Raw genomic sequence first — 14771 nt, 5'->3', positions numbered from 1 at the left:
CCAATTGTACCAAAAAGGTTTACGTGTCAAAGCTGTTAGTGACACCTGCTGGTCTACTGAAGTCACTTCAGCTGTTTTGTCAGATTGACTTGATATTTTGCCGTTAGTTTGGTGAGTTAGTCAAACCCTAATCTCGTAAACCGAGACTTCAGTGAGATGAGATGTGGAAGGCTAGTAAAATCCCAACACCAGTAATATTGGAAAGAAACATGATTTAATGAGGCTTCAAATTCCATCAGGTGGTGACAGTCTTACATCCAATTCGTAGTGCTTTGGAAACTATCGAAAAGCAGTGAGAATTACTACGACTTACTAATTGATTACATTTATTTATCCAGGTGTTACATGGCTGGTGCCTTCAAACCCAATTTGCGTGTATCAGCTTCTTCAGATTCTGGAGGTGAATTCAGGCCTTCTGACGAGGGATCTGTTAACCTCTGCCACCGAACAACATCCTGCAGACAAAACACAGGGTTCAACCTTTACCTCTGAACTCAGATAAAGGAGAGGAGAGGTTGAGAATTAGTAGATGAGGAAAGGCAATGTGAGGAGGAAATGGTCAGAGTAGGTTAATTATCCATGGTTACCTGCCAGGGCCATCGCCAGGTGTAGCTCATCTCTCATGAGCTCCAGAACATCACTGACGCCCTGCTCCCCCTACAAACACACGTTTTGACATTTTAGTTATTTAGCAGTAGGTCAAACAACCACATATGGTCCTTGCATTATCTGCACACACACACAGTGGTACCTGGCAGGCGAGCCCCCAGAGTACAGGCCGTCCGAGGAAGACAGCGGTAGCCCCCAGAGCTAAGGCCTTCAGGACGTCTGTTCCCCTCCTCACCCCTCCGTCAAGGTACACCTCACACCTCCCTGCTACTGCTGACACCACCTCAGACAGCACATCCAGCTACACACAACATATGTCACAGGACAAGAAGTGAAATATTACTGAAGAGGGTGTGTGTGTGTGTGTTGGGCTCCCTCACCGTAGCTGGGACCCCGTCTAGCTGCCTTGCGCCGTGGTTAGACACCAGGATCCCATCTACACCGTGGATAAGTGCTTCTAACGCATCTTCAGCTGGTGGGAAGAAGGGTGGATATAGATCCATAGATGTATAGACATGTTACTACTTCTCTGCCATGAAACTTAAACCTGCCTTATGTGGCGTGTACTGTGTGTTGTGTGTCACCTCTCAGGACACCTTTGACGACCACCGGGAGGTGTGTGTTTTTCTTCAGCCAAGCAATGTGTTCCCAGCAGAGAGTAGGGTCGATAGCCTGAGCGACATACACAGCCAGTCCACTGTCCTCACCGTAACCCTCAGCACTGGAGAACGCCAGCTCTGCCGAACCAAAGTTAGTCATCCTACACACACACAAACACTAAAATAAGAGGTAAGCTTAAACAATATATTATTTGATGAAGTGTGTGTGTCTGTGTATATGGTGTGATGAGTGTGTTTTTGGTTCCTACTTCAGATGAGGGGGAAGTTTAAAGCGGTTGCGCACGTCATCTCGTCTCTTTCCGAGGTAGGGCGTATCCACGGTAACAAAGATGGCCTTATACCCTGCCTCTTCAGCCCGGCGCACCAATGACAGAGTGAGGTCGCGGTCCTTATAGATGTACAGCTGTACGGATTATATATAGGTCATAGATGTTCACCAGACCGGTGATGTTAACTGTGATGTAATCAAAACCTATATGTAGCAGTACTCCACCTGCATCCAGAGCAGGCCGTCGCCAGCTGATGACCTCACTTCCTCTATGGTAGAGGTGGCCCAAGAACTCAGCATCATCCCCGTCCCTGCCGCTCTGGTTGCTGGGAGATGGAGCTTTATTACACACATACAGTATACACAAGAGGCTGGAAGCAGCCGTGTGTGTGTGTGTGTGTGTATGTGTGTGTACGTACACACACACCTCTGGCGGTGGCCGTCTCTCCATCAGGGTGGGCCATCCTCTGCATTGCGGTTGCCCCGACACACACAGGCATGCTGATTCGCTGACCTAACACACTAACACTCAGATCCACGCTGGACACATCCCTCAGTACCCTAGGGAACAAAAGCCACCTATACACACAGAGAAGTGATCTGGTGTAAACCAGTGCTGTGTCAGACGTTGAACAGGACTTTGAGTTGAAGTGAGGTGGTGAGTCAATTATTAAACTACTGTGGTGGTTTCTAGGATATTGTCTGCCTAAAACAGCCGAAAAAAAACATTGAACAGCACTGAAACACCCCAAAAACACTTCTAACTCACCTCACTAACATATTCTATGAGATGATGATGATGGAGAACATAATCTGTGCAGATCTTAAGTAAACGGTGTGTGTGATGCAGTGAGCAGCAGTATTCTACACTAGTGTTGAATGAAGCCTTGTTGTCTGGTTGCAATGTTACAACTAGGTTTGATTCTCCACATTGCAATAGTTGTTACAGGACAGAACGTGCGTGTTCATGTTGCCTGGAGAAAACAGCACTGTGTGTCTGTGTAACCTAACGTAGCAGGCGTAAAAAGTTCCCACTTCCGTTTTTCAGGGGAAACGGAAGTTAGGTTGAAAATACTGTATCCCTGAAAACCGGATGTTAGCGTTTTCTGGAGACTCCGCATAGGCAAGTGTGTGTGCTAGTTACCTGGAGAACGCAGCAGTGTTATCTGCCAAGGTCTCTTGCTGGTCGGCTCCAGAGCAGTAGTAGTCAAACACAGCTTTTGGTAGAACTCTCTTGGCCATAGACTCATAGTCAGCCACACACACTAACTTCTCAGACATGACTACACACACACACAGACTAACACACATACAGACAAATGCACACTTTAACACACTTTGATCCACACACGCAATAACACATACAGGCTGACTAACTCTAACACTACCTGATCCACACACACATAGTCCTCTCTGACTGCTGTCACAGACACCCCCAAGTCTCTCCTCTCTGATCATCTGACCACCAGCAATCATTAACGCCAAGTTTACACAGCGCTGCTTGCCACTCCCTCCCACACACACACACCACACACACACACACACACACACACACACACACACACACACACACACTCTAATTTAAGCAACCCTGACCCTTCACCCCACAACCCTTATATATGATAACACTGTCCACACAGCACAGACAGGAGATGGGCACCATAACTAGACAGTAAAGAGGCCTTTGTATAAAAATGTTTATTTTGGTGATTAAATGATCCATTATCAAGGATGGAGGGGCCTCCTCACATGGCAACAACACTCAGTCATTATCATAGTCATCCATCAATAATAGAATCATACCTAGCTCAAACGGTATGAATGCATATGGCAGTCTTAACAATAGAAAACTATTTCAAATCGAAGAAAATAAAGTTTATATTGTGATAATCATAGAATATTGGACAACGTTATAAAAAATGGATGAAAAAAGTGGACGAAAATAGGAAAGTGAACCCTTCCAGACCCCCCCCCCCCCCCCCCTCCCCCATACACACATGGAAAAACACATGACAAGCATTCGTCAAATCACTCTTTTTGTTCAGCATAAATTGTTGTCTTTGTCGTCCTGTCTGAAGGGAACATTTCCCTTGGAACCGGTTCAGGGAACAGAACAGAAAACCGGACAATAACTACATTTTCTAAGGAACAGAATCAGAACCCCCCGAAGCATAGCTGTAACCTACTGACGTTACAAGCGTGATTCAGAAGATAGGGAAAGAGATTCTTAATTAGAGAAGAATGGATTAACTTTTTCAATGCTAGTTAGGATACTGTAGTTATCACATTTCACATTGTATTTATTAACTACAAAAAGGTAAGATGTATTTTTAATTCTGGTGCCACTCTGCACACACAAGCTCATTAGCTAGTTATAGCTAGTTTTGGTTCAATGTTAAGCCTTCTCTGAAGTTCAAAGACATTCAAAGTTCCTCCAAAGAAGCCGCTCCTCCGTAGGTATAATTCTGTGGGCCTAATTCAGATAATGCATGTCATAACAAGATGCCCAGCGCTTTAAGCCAAGCTTCCTCCTCCACCCGCAAAATTTCAGCTGCACGTAAACAACTCACTGAGCTACAGCTTGCCTGCTCCATATCAAGCTGCTCTATCTGCACTGCATGATTGGTGAAGTAATTTAATGTCGAGCAAATTATTATTATTTTTTTTTTACAATTTCAGAGGTTTAAAAAGGACCAGAAAGGAACAATATAAACTGTTACTTTTATTTGGTTTGAACCTTTTTCAGAACTTTATTTTGTTGGTCAGAAAACAGTGGAATGTAACGAAAAAAAATAATGGTTCTGTTCCGAACGAAACGATTGGAAAATAATTTAGGTTCCAACCACTGGTTAGGAGGTAGGTTTTGCCTGTCCTCTCCTCTGTCTCAGTGTCTCCGGCTCCTCCTCGTTAGACCCCTCACCCTCATCTGTCTCCGACGCTTGCCTCTTCTCCGCCATACTCACACACACTCCTGCTCGAAACAAACACACGCTGTAGAGCACTAATAACACACTGTCTTTGTGTGTGTATGTGCATACGTGCTTTGTTCTGTGGGATCATCCTCTCACCTGCTCTCTCCTCTTTCCGCTTCTGTCGGGAAGGACAGAGGCAATCTGCAACCAGGACCAGCACCTACCCAGACACACAGACAGACAGACACACAGACACACAGACAGACAGACACACAGACAGACACACAGAGACAGACAGACAGACAGACAGAGAGACAAGAGTTTAAAGCAGCTCTGTTGAGTGGAGGGGAGAGTTGAGACAGGATCAGAGAAGTTAGACAGGGTCAAACTAAAATAAAGACAACTATAGTTAATAATCTAGTTTAGAATGAAGGTAGTTTAAATTAGTTAAGAGGTTAATGTCAGTGTAGGCAGGAGTTGAGTTCCAAACTTTAAGTAGAATGCAGCTGGTTACACAAGAGTAGCTGAGGGCACCCCACACATCTGTCCTCCTGCACATCTGTCCTCCTGCTGCCTCTCCAGTCTACTCTACCAAGCCATCCTCCCACTCCCACTCTTACATAAGATCACATTTCACTGCAGAGAAACTCATTGAAGTGTGTGTGTGTTTGTGTGTCTACGTACTCTAGCAGGCTGTAAGAGAGAGACGATTTGGCATCTTTCTCAGAACAATGACATACTCAACATGTTCAGTACCCTTCAAAAGCATTTGTGTGACATAAAAATAGTGTTTTGTGTTTATTAATGGTTTAGTAGTAATACAATAATATAGTGAAATTATTATTCGTGTGTAACTCACCAGTCCCATCAGCAGCCCAGTGACAAGTGTTGCCATGGCAAAAGAGAGGTAGGAGCCCCACACCGGCATGCCCAAATCCCCCGTCAGATACCCATGAGTCCACTACACACGCACACACACACACACACACGATTCTGAGTGAGTGTGGATCGTTTACACCATTTTCTCTCTGTGTGTGTGTGTGAGAGAGAGATTTGGTCTCACCCGGATCCACAGTGAAAGCCTGAAGAGTCCGGCCATGCAGCTCATCCTGGAGGGAGGAGATCCACAAAGTCAGAGGTAAGGTCAGAATATATTTACAGAAGAGAAGACGAATTCCACGTTTATGTATAATATACAGTACCAGTCAAAAGTTTAGACACATCTACTCATTCCAGGGTTTTTCTTTATATTTACTATTTTCTACATTGTAGAATAATAGTGAAGACATCAAAACTATGAAATAACACATATGGAATCATGTAGTAACCAAAAAAGTGTTAACAAATCAAAATATATTTTATATTTGAGATTCTTCAAAGTCCCTTTGCCTTGATGAAAGCTTTGGACACTCTTGGCATTATCTCAACCAGCTTCATGAGGTAGTCACCTGTTACTTCCGGCGGCGACAGAGATGGCCGCCTCGCTTCGCGTTCCTAGGAAACTATGCAGTATTTTGTTTTTTTATGTATTATTTCTTACATTGTTACCCCAGGAAATCTTAGGTTTTATTACATACAGCCGGGAGGAACAATTGGATATAAGAGCAACGTCAACTCACCAACATTACGACCAGGAATACGACTTTCCAGAAGCGGATCCTCTGTTTGGCCTACCACCCAGGACAATGGATCGGATCCCAGCCGGCGACCCAAAACAACGACGCCGTAGAAGAAGGGGCAGACGGAGCGGTCTTCTGGTCAGGCTCCGTAGACGGGCACATCGAGCACTGCTCCCGAGCATACTACTTGCCAATGTCCAGTCTCTTGACAACAAGGTAGACGAAATCCGAGCAAGGGTAGCATTCCAGAGAGACATCCGAGACTGTAACATTCTTTGTTTCACGGAAACATGGCTCACTCGAGACACGCTATCTGAGTCGGTACAGCCACCTGGTTTCTTCACGCATCGCGCCGACAGAAACAAGCATCTCTCTGGTAAGAAGAAGGGCGGGGGTGTATGCCTTATGATTAACGAGACGTGGTGTGATCATAACAATATACAGGAACTCAAGTCCTTTTGTTCACCTGACTTAGAATTTCTCACTATCAAATGCCGACCGCATTATCTACCAAGAGAATTCTCTTCGATCATAATCACAGTCGTGTATATCCCCCCCAAGCAGATACATCGACGGCCCTGAAAGAACTTCATTGGACTCTATGTAAACTGGAAACCACATATCCTGAGGCTGCATTTATTGTAGCCGGGGTTTTAACAAGGCTAATCTGAAAACAAGGCTCCCCAAATTCTATCAGCATATCGATTGTGCTACCAGGGGTAGCAAAACCCTGGATCATTGTTATTCTAACTTCCGCGATGCATATAAGGCCCTCCCCCGCCCTCCCTTCGGAAAAGCTGACCACGACTCCATTTTGTTGCTCCCAGCCGATAGACAGAAACTAAAACAGGAAGCTCCCGCCCTCAGGTCTGTTCAACGCTGGTCCGACCAATCGGATTCCACGCTTCAAGATTGCTTCGATCACGTGGACTGGGATATGTTCCGCATTGCGTCGAACAACAACATTGACGAATACGCTCATTCGGTGTGTGAGTTCATTAACAAGTGCATCGGTGATGTTGTACCCACAGCGTCTATTAAAACATTCCCCAACCAGAAACAGTGGATTGATGGCAGCATTCGCGCAAAACTAAACGCGCGAACCACTGCTTTTAATCAGGGCAAGGTGACCGGAAACATGACCGAATACAAACAGTGTAGCTGTTCCCTCCGCAAGGCAATCAAACAAGCTAAGCGTCAGTATAGAGACAAAGTGGAGTCGCAATTCAACGGCTCAGACACGAGAGGTATGTGGCAGGGTCTACAATCAATCACGGACTACAAAAGGAAAACCAGCCCCGTCGCGGATCACGATGCCTTGCTCCCAGACAGACTAAACAACTTTTTTGCTCGCTTTGAGGACAGTACAGTGCCACTGACACGGCCCGCTACCAAAACCTGCGGGCTCTCCTTCACTGTAGCCAACGTGAGTAAAACATTTAAGCGTGTTAACCCTCGCAAGGCTGCAGGCCCAGACGGAATCCCCGGCCGCGTCCTCAGAGCATGCGCAGACCAGCTGGCTGGTGTGTTTACAGACATATTCAATCAATCCTTATCCCAGTCTGCTGTTCCCAAGAAAGCTAAGGTAACTGAGCTAAATGACTATCGCCCCGTAGCACTCACCTCCGTCATCATGACGTGCTTTGAGAGACTAGTCAAGGACCATATCACCTCCAACCTACCCGACACCCTAGACCCACTCCAATTTGCTTACCGCCACAATAGGTCCACAGACGACGCAATCGTCATCACACTGCAATACCTATGGAAGAATGCTGTTCATCGATTACAGCTCAGCATTTAACACCATAGTACTCTCCAAACTCGTCATTAAGCTCGAGACCCTGGGTCTCAACCCCGCCCTGTGCAACTGGGTCCTGGACTTCCTGACGGGCCGCCCCCAGGTGGCGAGGGTAGGTAACAACATCTCCACCCCGCTGATCTTCAACACTGGGTCCCCACAAGGGTGCGTTCTCAGCCCTCTACTGTACTCCCTGTTCACCCACAACTGTGTGGCCATGCACGCCTCCAACTCAATCATCAAGTTTGCAGACGACACTACAGTGGTAGGCTTGATTACCAACAATGACGAGACGGCCTACAGGGAGGAGGTGAGGGCCCTCAGAGTGTGGTGTCAGGAAAATAACCTCACACTCAATGTCAACAAAACAAAGGAGATGATCGTGGACTTCAGGAAACAGCAGAGGGAGCAGCCCCCTATCTACATTGATGGGACAGTAGTGGAGAAGGTGGAAAGTTTTAAGTTCCTCGGCGTACACATCACAGACAAACTGAAATGGTCCACCCACACAGACAGCGCGGTGAAGAAGGCACGGCTGCGCCTCTTCAACCTCAGGAGGCTGAAGAAATTCGGCTTGTCACCAAAAACACTCAAACTTTTACAAATGCACAATCGAGAGCATCCTGTCGGGCTGTGTCACCGCCTGGTACGGCAACTGCTCCGCCCATAACCAGAAGGCTCTCCAGAGGGTAGTGAGGTCTGCACAACGCATCACCGGGTGCAAACTACCTGCCCTCCAGGACACCTACACCACCCGATGTCACAGGAAGGCCAAAAAGATCTTCAAGGACAACAACCTCCTGAGCCACTGCCTGTTCACCCCGCTATCATCCAGAAGGCGAGGTCAGTACAGGTGCATCAAAGCGGGGACCGAGAGACTGAAAAACAGCTTCTATCTCAAGGCCATCAGACTGTTAAACAGCCATCACTAACATTGAGTGGCTGCTGCCAACATACTGACTCAACTCCACCCACTTTAATAATGGTAAAATTGATGTAATCAATTTATCACTAGCCACTTTATATTATATAATGTTTACTTACCCTACATTACTCATCTCTTATGTATATATTGTACGCTATACCATCTACTGCATCTTGCCATCTGATGTAATTAAATGTATCACTAGTCACTTTAAACTATACCACTTTATATAATGCTTACATACCCTACACTACTCATCTCATATGTATATACTGTACTCTATACTATCTACTGCATCTTGCCTATGCCGTTCGGCCATCACTCATTTATATATTTGTATGTACATATTCGTATTTATTCCTTTACACTTGTGTGTATAAGGTAGTTGTTGTGAAATTGTTAGGTTAGATTACTTGTTATATATTACTGCATGGTCGGAACTAGAAGCACCAGCATTTCGCTACACTTGCATTAACACCTGCTAACCATGTGTATGTGACAAATACATTTAATTTGATTTGAATGCATTTCAATTAACAGGTGTGCCTTGTTAAAAGTACATTTGTGGAATTTCTTTCCTTCTTAATGCGTTTGAGCCAATCAGTTGTGTTTTGACAAGGTAGGGGTGGTATACAGAAGATAGCCCTATTTGGTAAAAGACCAAGTCCATATTATGGCAAGAACAGCTCAAATAAGCAAAGAGAAACAACAGTCCATCATTACTTTAAGATATGAAGGTCAGTCAATCTGGAAAATGTTGAGAACTTTGAAAGTTTCTTCAAGTGCAGTCACAAAAACCATTAAGCGCTATGATGAAACTGGCTCTCATGAGGACCACCACAGGAAAGGAAGACCCAGAGTTACCTCTGCTGCAGAGGATAAGTTCATTAGAGTTATCTGCACCTCAGCCCAAATAAATGCTTCACAGAGTTCAAGTAACAGACAGGATTGGGGAGTAATGGATTACATGTAATCAGTTACGCTACCAGCAAAAAATATTCTAATCAGATTATAGATACTTTTGAAAAACTAGATGATTACTTTTAAATTCAGGAAAGATGTTTGTGAAAATAAATCTAAGACACTTCTCTGTTATCTCAATGACATTCAAATCAGCATGGAAAAAAGGCACAAGTTTAAGTTTGTTGCACATGAGCGAGTCTGACCACAAGTCAGAGACCGCTGTGATGATACACTAAATGTGTTTGCTGGATCGCGGGAAAAGAGCAGGAATAGGCTTTTGCAGGCTACAGTCCAAGCTGTCTTCCAATGGTGCGACTGCTGTCGGCATCAAAATATTATCCAACTTGAATAAACGCTTGGAGGTAAAGATGACAGTAATAATGTAGTCTACGGCGATACGGATATAACTTATTATTGATATCTACATAGCGCATTGATGTGAATCACACTGCTGCTCTCTCATTTAGCTATTTGCGGTTGTTGTGGATGGTTGTTCATAAATCTAAATGTGTATTTCAACCCAATAATCGTTGAATTCAAGAAGTTTAAGCTGCCTGTTAATCATTGTTTTTGAAACCAGTGGACAGACAGCCAGTGAAAAATGCACTCTTGCAACCGCTGCATAGTGCGGATCCCAGCCTATGGAATAAAAGTGGGGCTTTTATTGCTCAATCTAACCTAATGGACACATGCTCAAACTTGCACACCTTTGATAGACGTAAAGGGGCAATCTGTAGTTGCTACATCCATTTCTGGATTTATAAATTATATCAATTGACTCTTGAAGAATACAGTTGAAGTCGGAAGTTTACATACACTTAGGTTGGAGTCATTAAAACTCGTTTTTCAACCACTCCACAAATGTCTTGTTAACAAACTACAGTTTTGGACGGTCGGTTAGGACATCTACTTTGTGCATGAAACAAGTCATTTTTCCAACAATTGTTTACAGACAGATTATTTCACTTTTAATTCACTGTATCACAATTCCAGTGGGTCAGAAGTTTACATACACTAAGTTGACTGTACCTTTAAACAGCTTGGAAAATTCCAGAAAATGATGTCATGGCTTTAGAAGCTTCTGATAGGCTAATTGACATAATTTGAGTCAATTGGAGGTGTACCTGTGGATGTATTTCAAGGCCTACCTTCAAAATCAGTGCCTCTTTGCTTGACATCATGGGAAAATCAAAAGAAATCAGCCAAGACCTCAGAAAATAATTGTAGATCTCCACAAATTCATCCTTGGGAGCAATTTGCAAATGCCTGAAGGTACCACGTTCATCTGTACAAACAATAGTACGCAAGTATAAACACCATGGGACCACGCAGCCGTCATACCGCTCAGGAAGGAGACGCGTCTCCTATAGATGAACGTACTTTGGTGCGAAAAGTGCTAATCAATCCCAGAACAACAGCAAAGGACCTTGTGAAGATGCCGGAGGAAACGGGTACAAAAGTATCTATATTCACAGTAAATCGAGTCCTATATAGACATAACCTGAAAGGCTGCTCAGCAAGGAAGAAGTCACTGCTCCAAAACCGCCATAAAAAAGCCATACTACGGTTTGCAACTGCACATGGGGACAAAGACAGTACTTTTTGGAGAAATGTCCTCTGGTCTGATGAAACAAAAATAGAACTGTTTGGCCATAATGACCATTGTTATGTTTGGAGGAAAAAGGGGGAGGCTTGCAAGCCAAAGAACACCATCCCAACCGTGAAGCACGGGGGTGGCAGCATCATGTTATGGGGGTGCTTTGCTGCAGGAGGGACTGGTGCACTTCACAAAATAGATTGCATCATGAGGGAGGAAAACGATGTGGATATATTGAAGCAACATCTCAAGACATCAGTCAGGAAGTTAAAGCTTGGTCGCAAATGGGTCTTCCAAATGGACAATGACCCTAAAGTTGTGGCAAAATGGTTTAAGGAGAACAAAGTCAAGGTATTGGAGTGGCCATCACAAAGCCCTGACCTCAATCCCATAGAAAATTTGTGGGCAGAACTGAAAAAGCGTGTGCGAGCAAGGAGGCCTAAAAACCTGACTCAGTTACACTAGCTCTGTCAGGAGGAATGGGCCAAAATTCACCCAACTTATTGTGGGAAGCTTGTGGAAGGCTACCTGAAACGTTTTACCCAAGTTAAACAATTTAAAGGTAATGCTTTCAAATACTAATTGAGGATATGTAAACTTCTGACCCACTGGGAATGTGATGAAAGAAATAAAAGCTGAAATAAATAATTCTCTCTACTATTATTCTGACATTTCACACTCTTAAATTAAGTGTTGATCCTAACTGACCTAAGACAGGGAAATTTTACTAAGATTAAATGTCAGGAATTGTGAAAAACTGAGTTTAAATGTATTTGGCTAATGTGTATGTAAACTTCTGACTTCAACTGTATAACTTATAAATCCCTCATGAGCTTAGTTCAACTGTCATACTCCATCAGAACACAATATAAGCTTGTTTTATCCCAATGTTTGTAAACATTGTAAATGTAAACCAACCCTTAAAGTACATTTTAACATCCATATATGGACAACTATGTAAACTTAAACATTGATTTATCCTGCAATAGATGTCATTCAATTGGTAACATACATTTTTGTCTTCTAATGCCTCTTAAGGGGAAATAAATCTAAATGTAACGGAATGTAATTAGATTACGTTACTGAGTTTGGGTAATCCAAAAATTATGTTACTGACTACAATTTTGGACAGGTAACTAGTAACTGTAACAGATTACATTTAGAAAGTAACCTACCCAACCCTGGAAACAGACACATCTCAACATCAACTGTTCAGAGGAGACTGAGTGAATCAGGCCTTCATGGTCGAATTGCTGCAAAGAAACCACTACTAAACGATACCAATAATAAGAAGAGACTTGCTTGGGCCAAGAAACACAAGGATTGGACATTAGACCGGTGGAAATCTGTCTTTTGGTCTGAGTCCAAATTTGAGATTTTTGGTTCCAACCGCCGTGTCTTTGTGAGACACAGAGTAGGTGAACGGATGATCTCTGCATGTGTGGTTCCCACCGTGAAGCATTGAGGAGGTGTGATGGTGCTTTGGGGATGAGTCGGACCGCAGAGTGAAGGAAAAGCAGCCAACAAGCGCTCAGCATATGTGGGAACTCCTTCAAGACTGTTGGAAAACATTCCTCATGAAGCTAGTTGGTTACTACATGATTCCATATGTGTTATTTCATAGTTTTGATGTCTTCACTAGTATTCTACAATGTAGAAAATAGTTTAAAAAAAAATGAAACCCTGGAATGAGTAGGTGTGTCCAAACTTTCGACTGGTATTGTATATGGTGTGTATATTTACAGAGGAGAAGTAGGAGACTTCCATGAAGGCAGTGGTTCCACCTCCTCCCACCTCCTGTTAGAGACATACGCATGGAACTCCTCCGCCTCACGGACAGACACATACCTCCTCACGCTACCCTCCTTTACACTGTAGAATACACACACACAGATAAATACTGTATACAGAGTTAGAAAGGTTAGAGGTCATGGATCAAAGGACAGGGTCAGAGGTTAACTGAGATACTAACTGGAAAATGGTTGGCAGTGTGGTAACCAAAAACCGTCCACTGAGACCTGAGAGAAAAGAAACACACACACACACACACACACACGAGAGAAAGGAGAGATGGGTGGTTAGAAGGAGACTCGGTATGGCATTGCATCTCACACAGCGGGGAGAAGACAATATTGAGGACAGTAAGAGCCAACAGGATCAACTTCATAATATTTCCATACCAGGCTGTTCAGTGACGTCCACTTCTCCTACAGAAACCCCCATGGCTGCTGCCAGGCTGGAGAATCTCTCCCACTGCTCCTTCAGCTGGGCACATGCCGGGCACCAGGGAGCAACACTATACACACACACACACACACACACTTTGTCTATGGTCATTATGGAGATTCTACAGGTGGGTGGTGTTCAGGGCACAAGTCAGGTGTTCTAAAAACCAAATCTGACCAAATCTGAATCAATCATAGACGTCTATGATTCACTATTTGGACAGAAAGTATAGTTCAGTACAGTAGAGCAGGGTTCCCAAATGTTTTCACCCAGCCCCCCTTCCAGCATTTCGTTCAGAACTGAAAATGAACCTGGTTTCAACGTCAGGAAAATACGTTGGCGTGATCTATATAGGTTGAAGATAGCATAGTTTCACATGCAATGTTCCAACAGCTTCAACATGAACCATCTGAATTATTGGAATAGAATACGCTCACTCTGGACCTAAACCAAAAGTTTTACTCTAAAATCTTATTCGGCACTTAATAGCTTCAATTATATATCTCCTCCTTCCCCCCTCCCGTTTTCTTCTTCCGCCAAACATGCATACATCAGATCATCACTCCGACTTCGTACTGTACTCACAACTTTATCATCCACTCGCCATCCATAGTGACCGTCCAGTTAGCATCTGTTATTGTCAGGACGCCTGCCTCTGTTTCTACTACAGCAGAACTTGCGATGGAGCTGACTAATATTATTGAGAGGAGTGGTTGGAAAAGCTGACTACATGATAATTTACATGAAGGTGAATTAGTTTGACATAACAGTTTACAGGAACGTTTTGTTTTCAGCTGCGCCATGTTGCTTTTCCGAAACGAAAACTGCCTAGAACGCTAAACACGGAAGTAACAGAAACAGGGATTTTTTTAAGGTCGACCGACTCATCTAACAACCTGAAGTGTGTGCGTGTGTCAATGTTTGTGTATGTTTGTGCGTGCGTGCGTGTGTGTGTTTTTTTTAAGGTGGTCTGATATACCGCAGACAGATGGATCTAAAAGTAGTGAAAAATGATTAACCAACCTTTATTGGTGTCTCTATTCTAAAAGGCATAACGGAATGGCCACACATATGGGAAATGGTGAAATTAAACTTAGGTGTCCCTCTGTTGATTAATGGGAATCTGAATGAGAAGGCCTTAATACAAATTAGTGGCCCTATAACCCTGTCCCTAATGATTTGTAACTTTATAATTTATATGAGCAAACAGTTACAGTGTCTGCCTGTCTGT

At 43.8% G+C, this 14771-nt stretch overlaps 2 protein-coding genes across 4 annotated transcripts; both read right to left on the bottom strand.

The window, feature by feature from the left end:
- Window positions 1-195: 195 nt before the first annotated feature.
- hao1 (hydroxyacid oxidase (glycolate oxidase) 1) lies at window positions 196-2943 on the bottom strand. 3 transcript variants are annotated; one of them, XM_082955473.1, is made up of 9 exons: window positions 2642-2943; window positions 1925-2058; window positions 1723-1823; window positions 1478-1632; window positions 1194-1369; window positions 990-1081; window positions 752-910; window positions 588-657; window positions 196-455 (listed from the first exon to the last, which is right to left on the bottom strand). In XM_082955473.1, exons 1-9 carry the CDS (start codon window positions 2806-2808, stop codon window positions 388-390), a joined length of 1122 nt encoding a protein of 373 aa, XP_082811599.1. In that variant the 5' UTR covers window positions 2809-2943; the 3' UTR covers window positions 196-387. The 3 variants fall into 3 exon arrangements, with proteins under 3 accessions (XP_082811599.1, XP_014066067.1, NP_001135240.1); XM_014210592.3 differs by having other exon boundaries at window positions 1925-2097; window positions 2642-2939; NM_001141768.1 differs by having other exon boundaries at window positions 198-455; window positions 1925-2076; window positions 2642-2890.
- A 236-nt stretch (window positions 2944-3179) lies between these two features.
- On the bottom strand, window positions 3180-14387 carry LOC106610949 (thioredoxin-related transmembrane protein 1). Its single transcript, XM_014210654.3, has 8 exons — window positions 14126-14387; window positions 13495-13610; window positions 13287-13332; window positions 13058-13186; window positions 5473-5518; window positions 5269-5370; window positions 4566-4629; window positions 3180-4468 (listed from the first exon to the last, which is right to left on the bottom strand). The coding sequence occupies exons 1-8, from the start codon at window positions 14341-14343 to the stop codon at window positions 4347-4349; spliced, it is 843 nt and encodes a 280-aa protein (XP_014066129.2). The 5' UTR covers window positions 14344-14387; the 3' UTR covers window positions 3180-4346.
- Between the last annotated feature and the right edge of the window lie 384 nt (window positions 14388-14771).

The sequence above is a fragment of the Salmo salar genome, chromosome 09, assembly GCF_965601325.2.
Source record: "Salmo salar chromosome 09, fSalSal1, whole genome shotgun sequence".
Lineage (NCBI taxonomy): Eukaryota > Metazoa > Chordata > Actinopteri > Salmoniformes > Salmonidae > Salmo > Salmo salar.
Note: the sequence above shows the minus strand (reverse complement) of the source record. Positions and strands in the feature narration are given on the sequence as shown.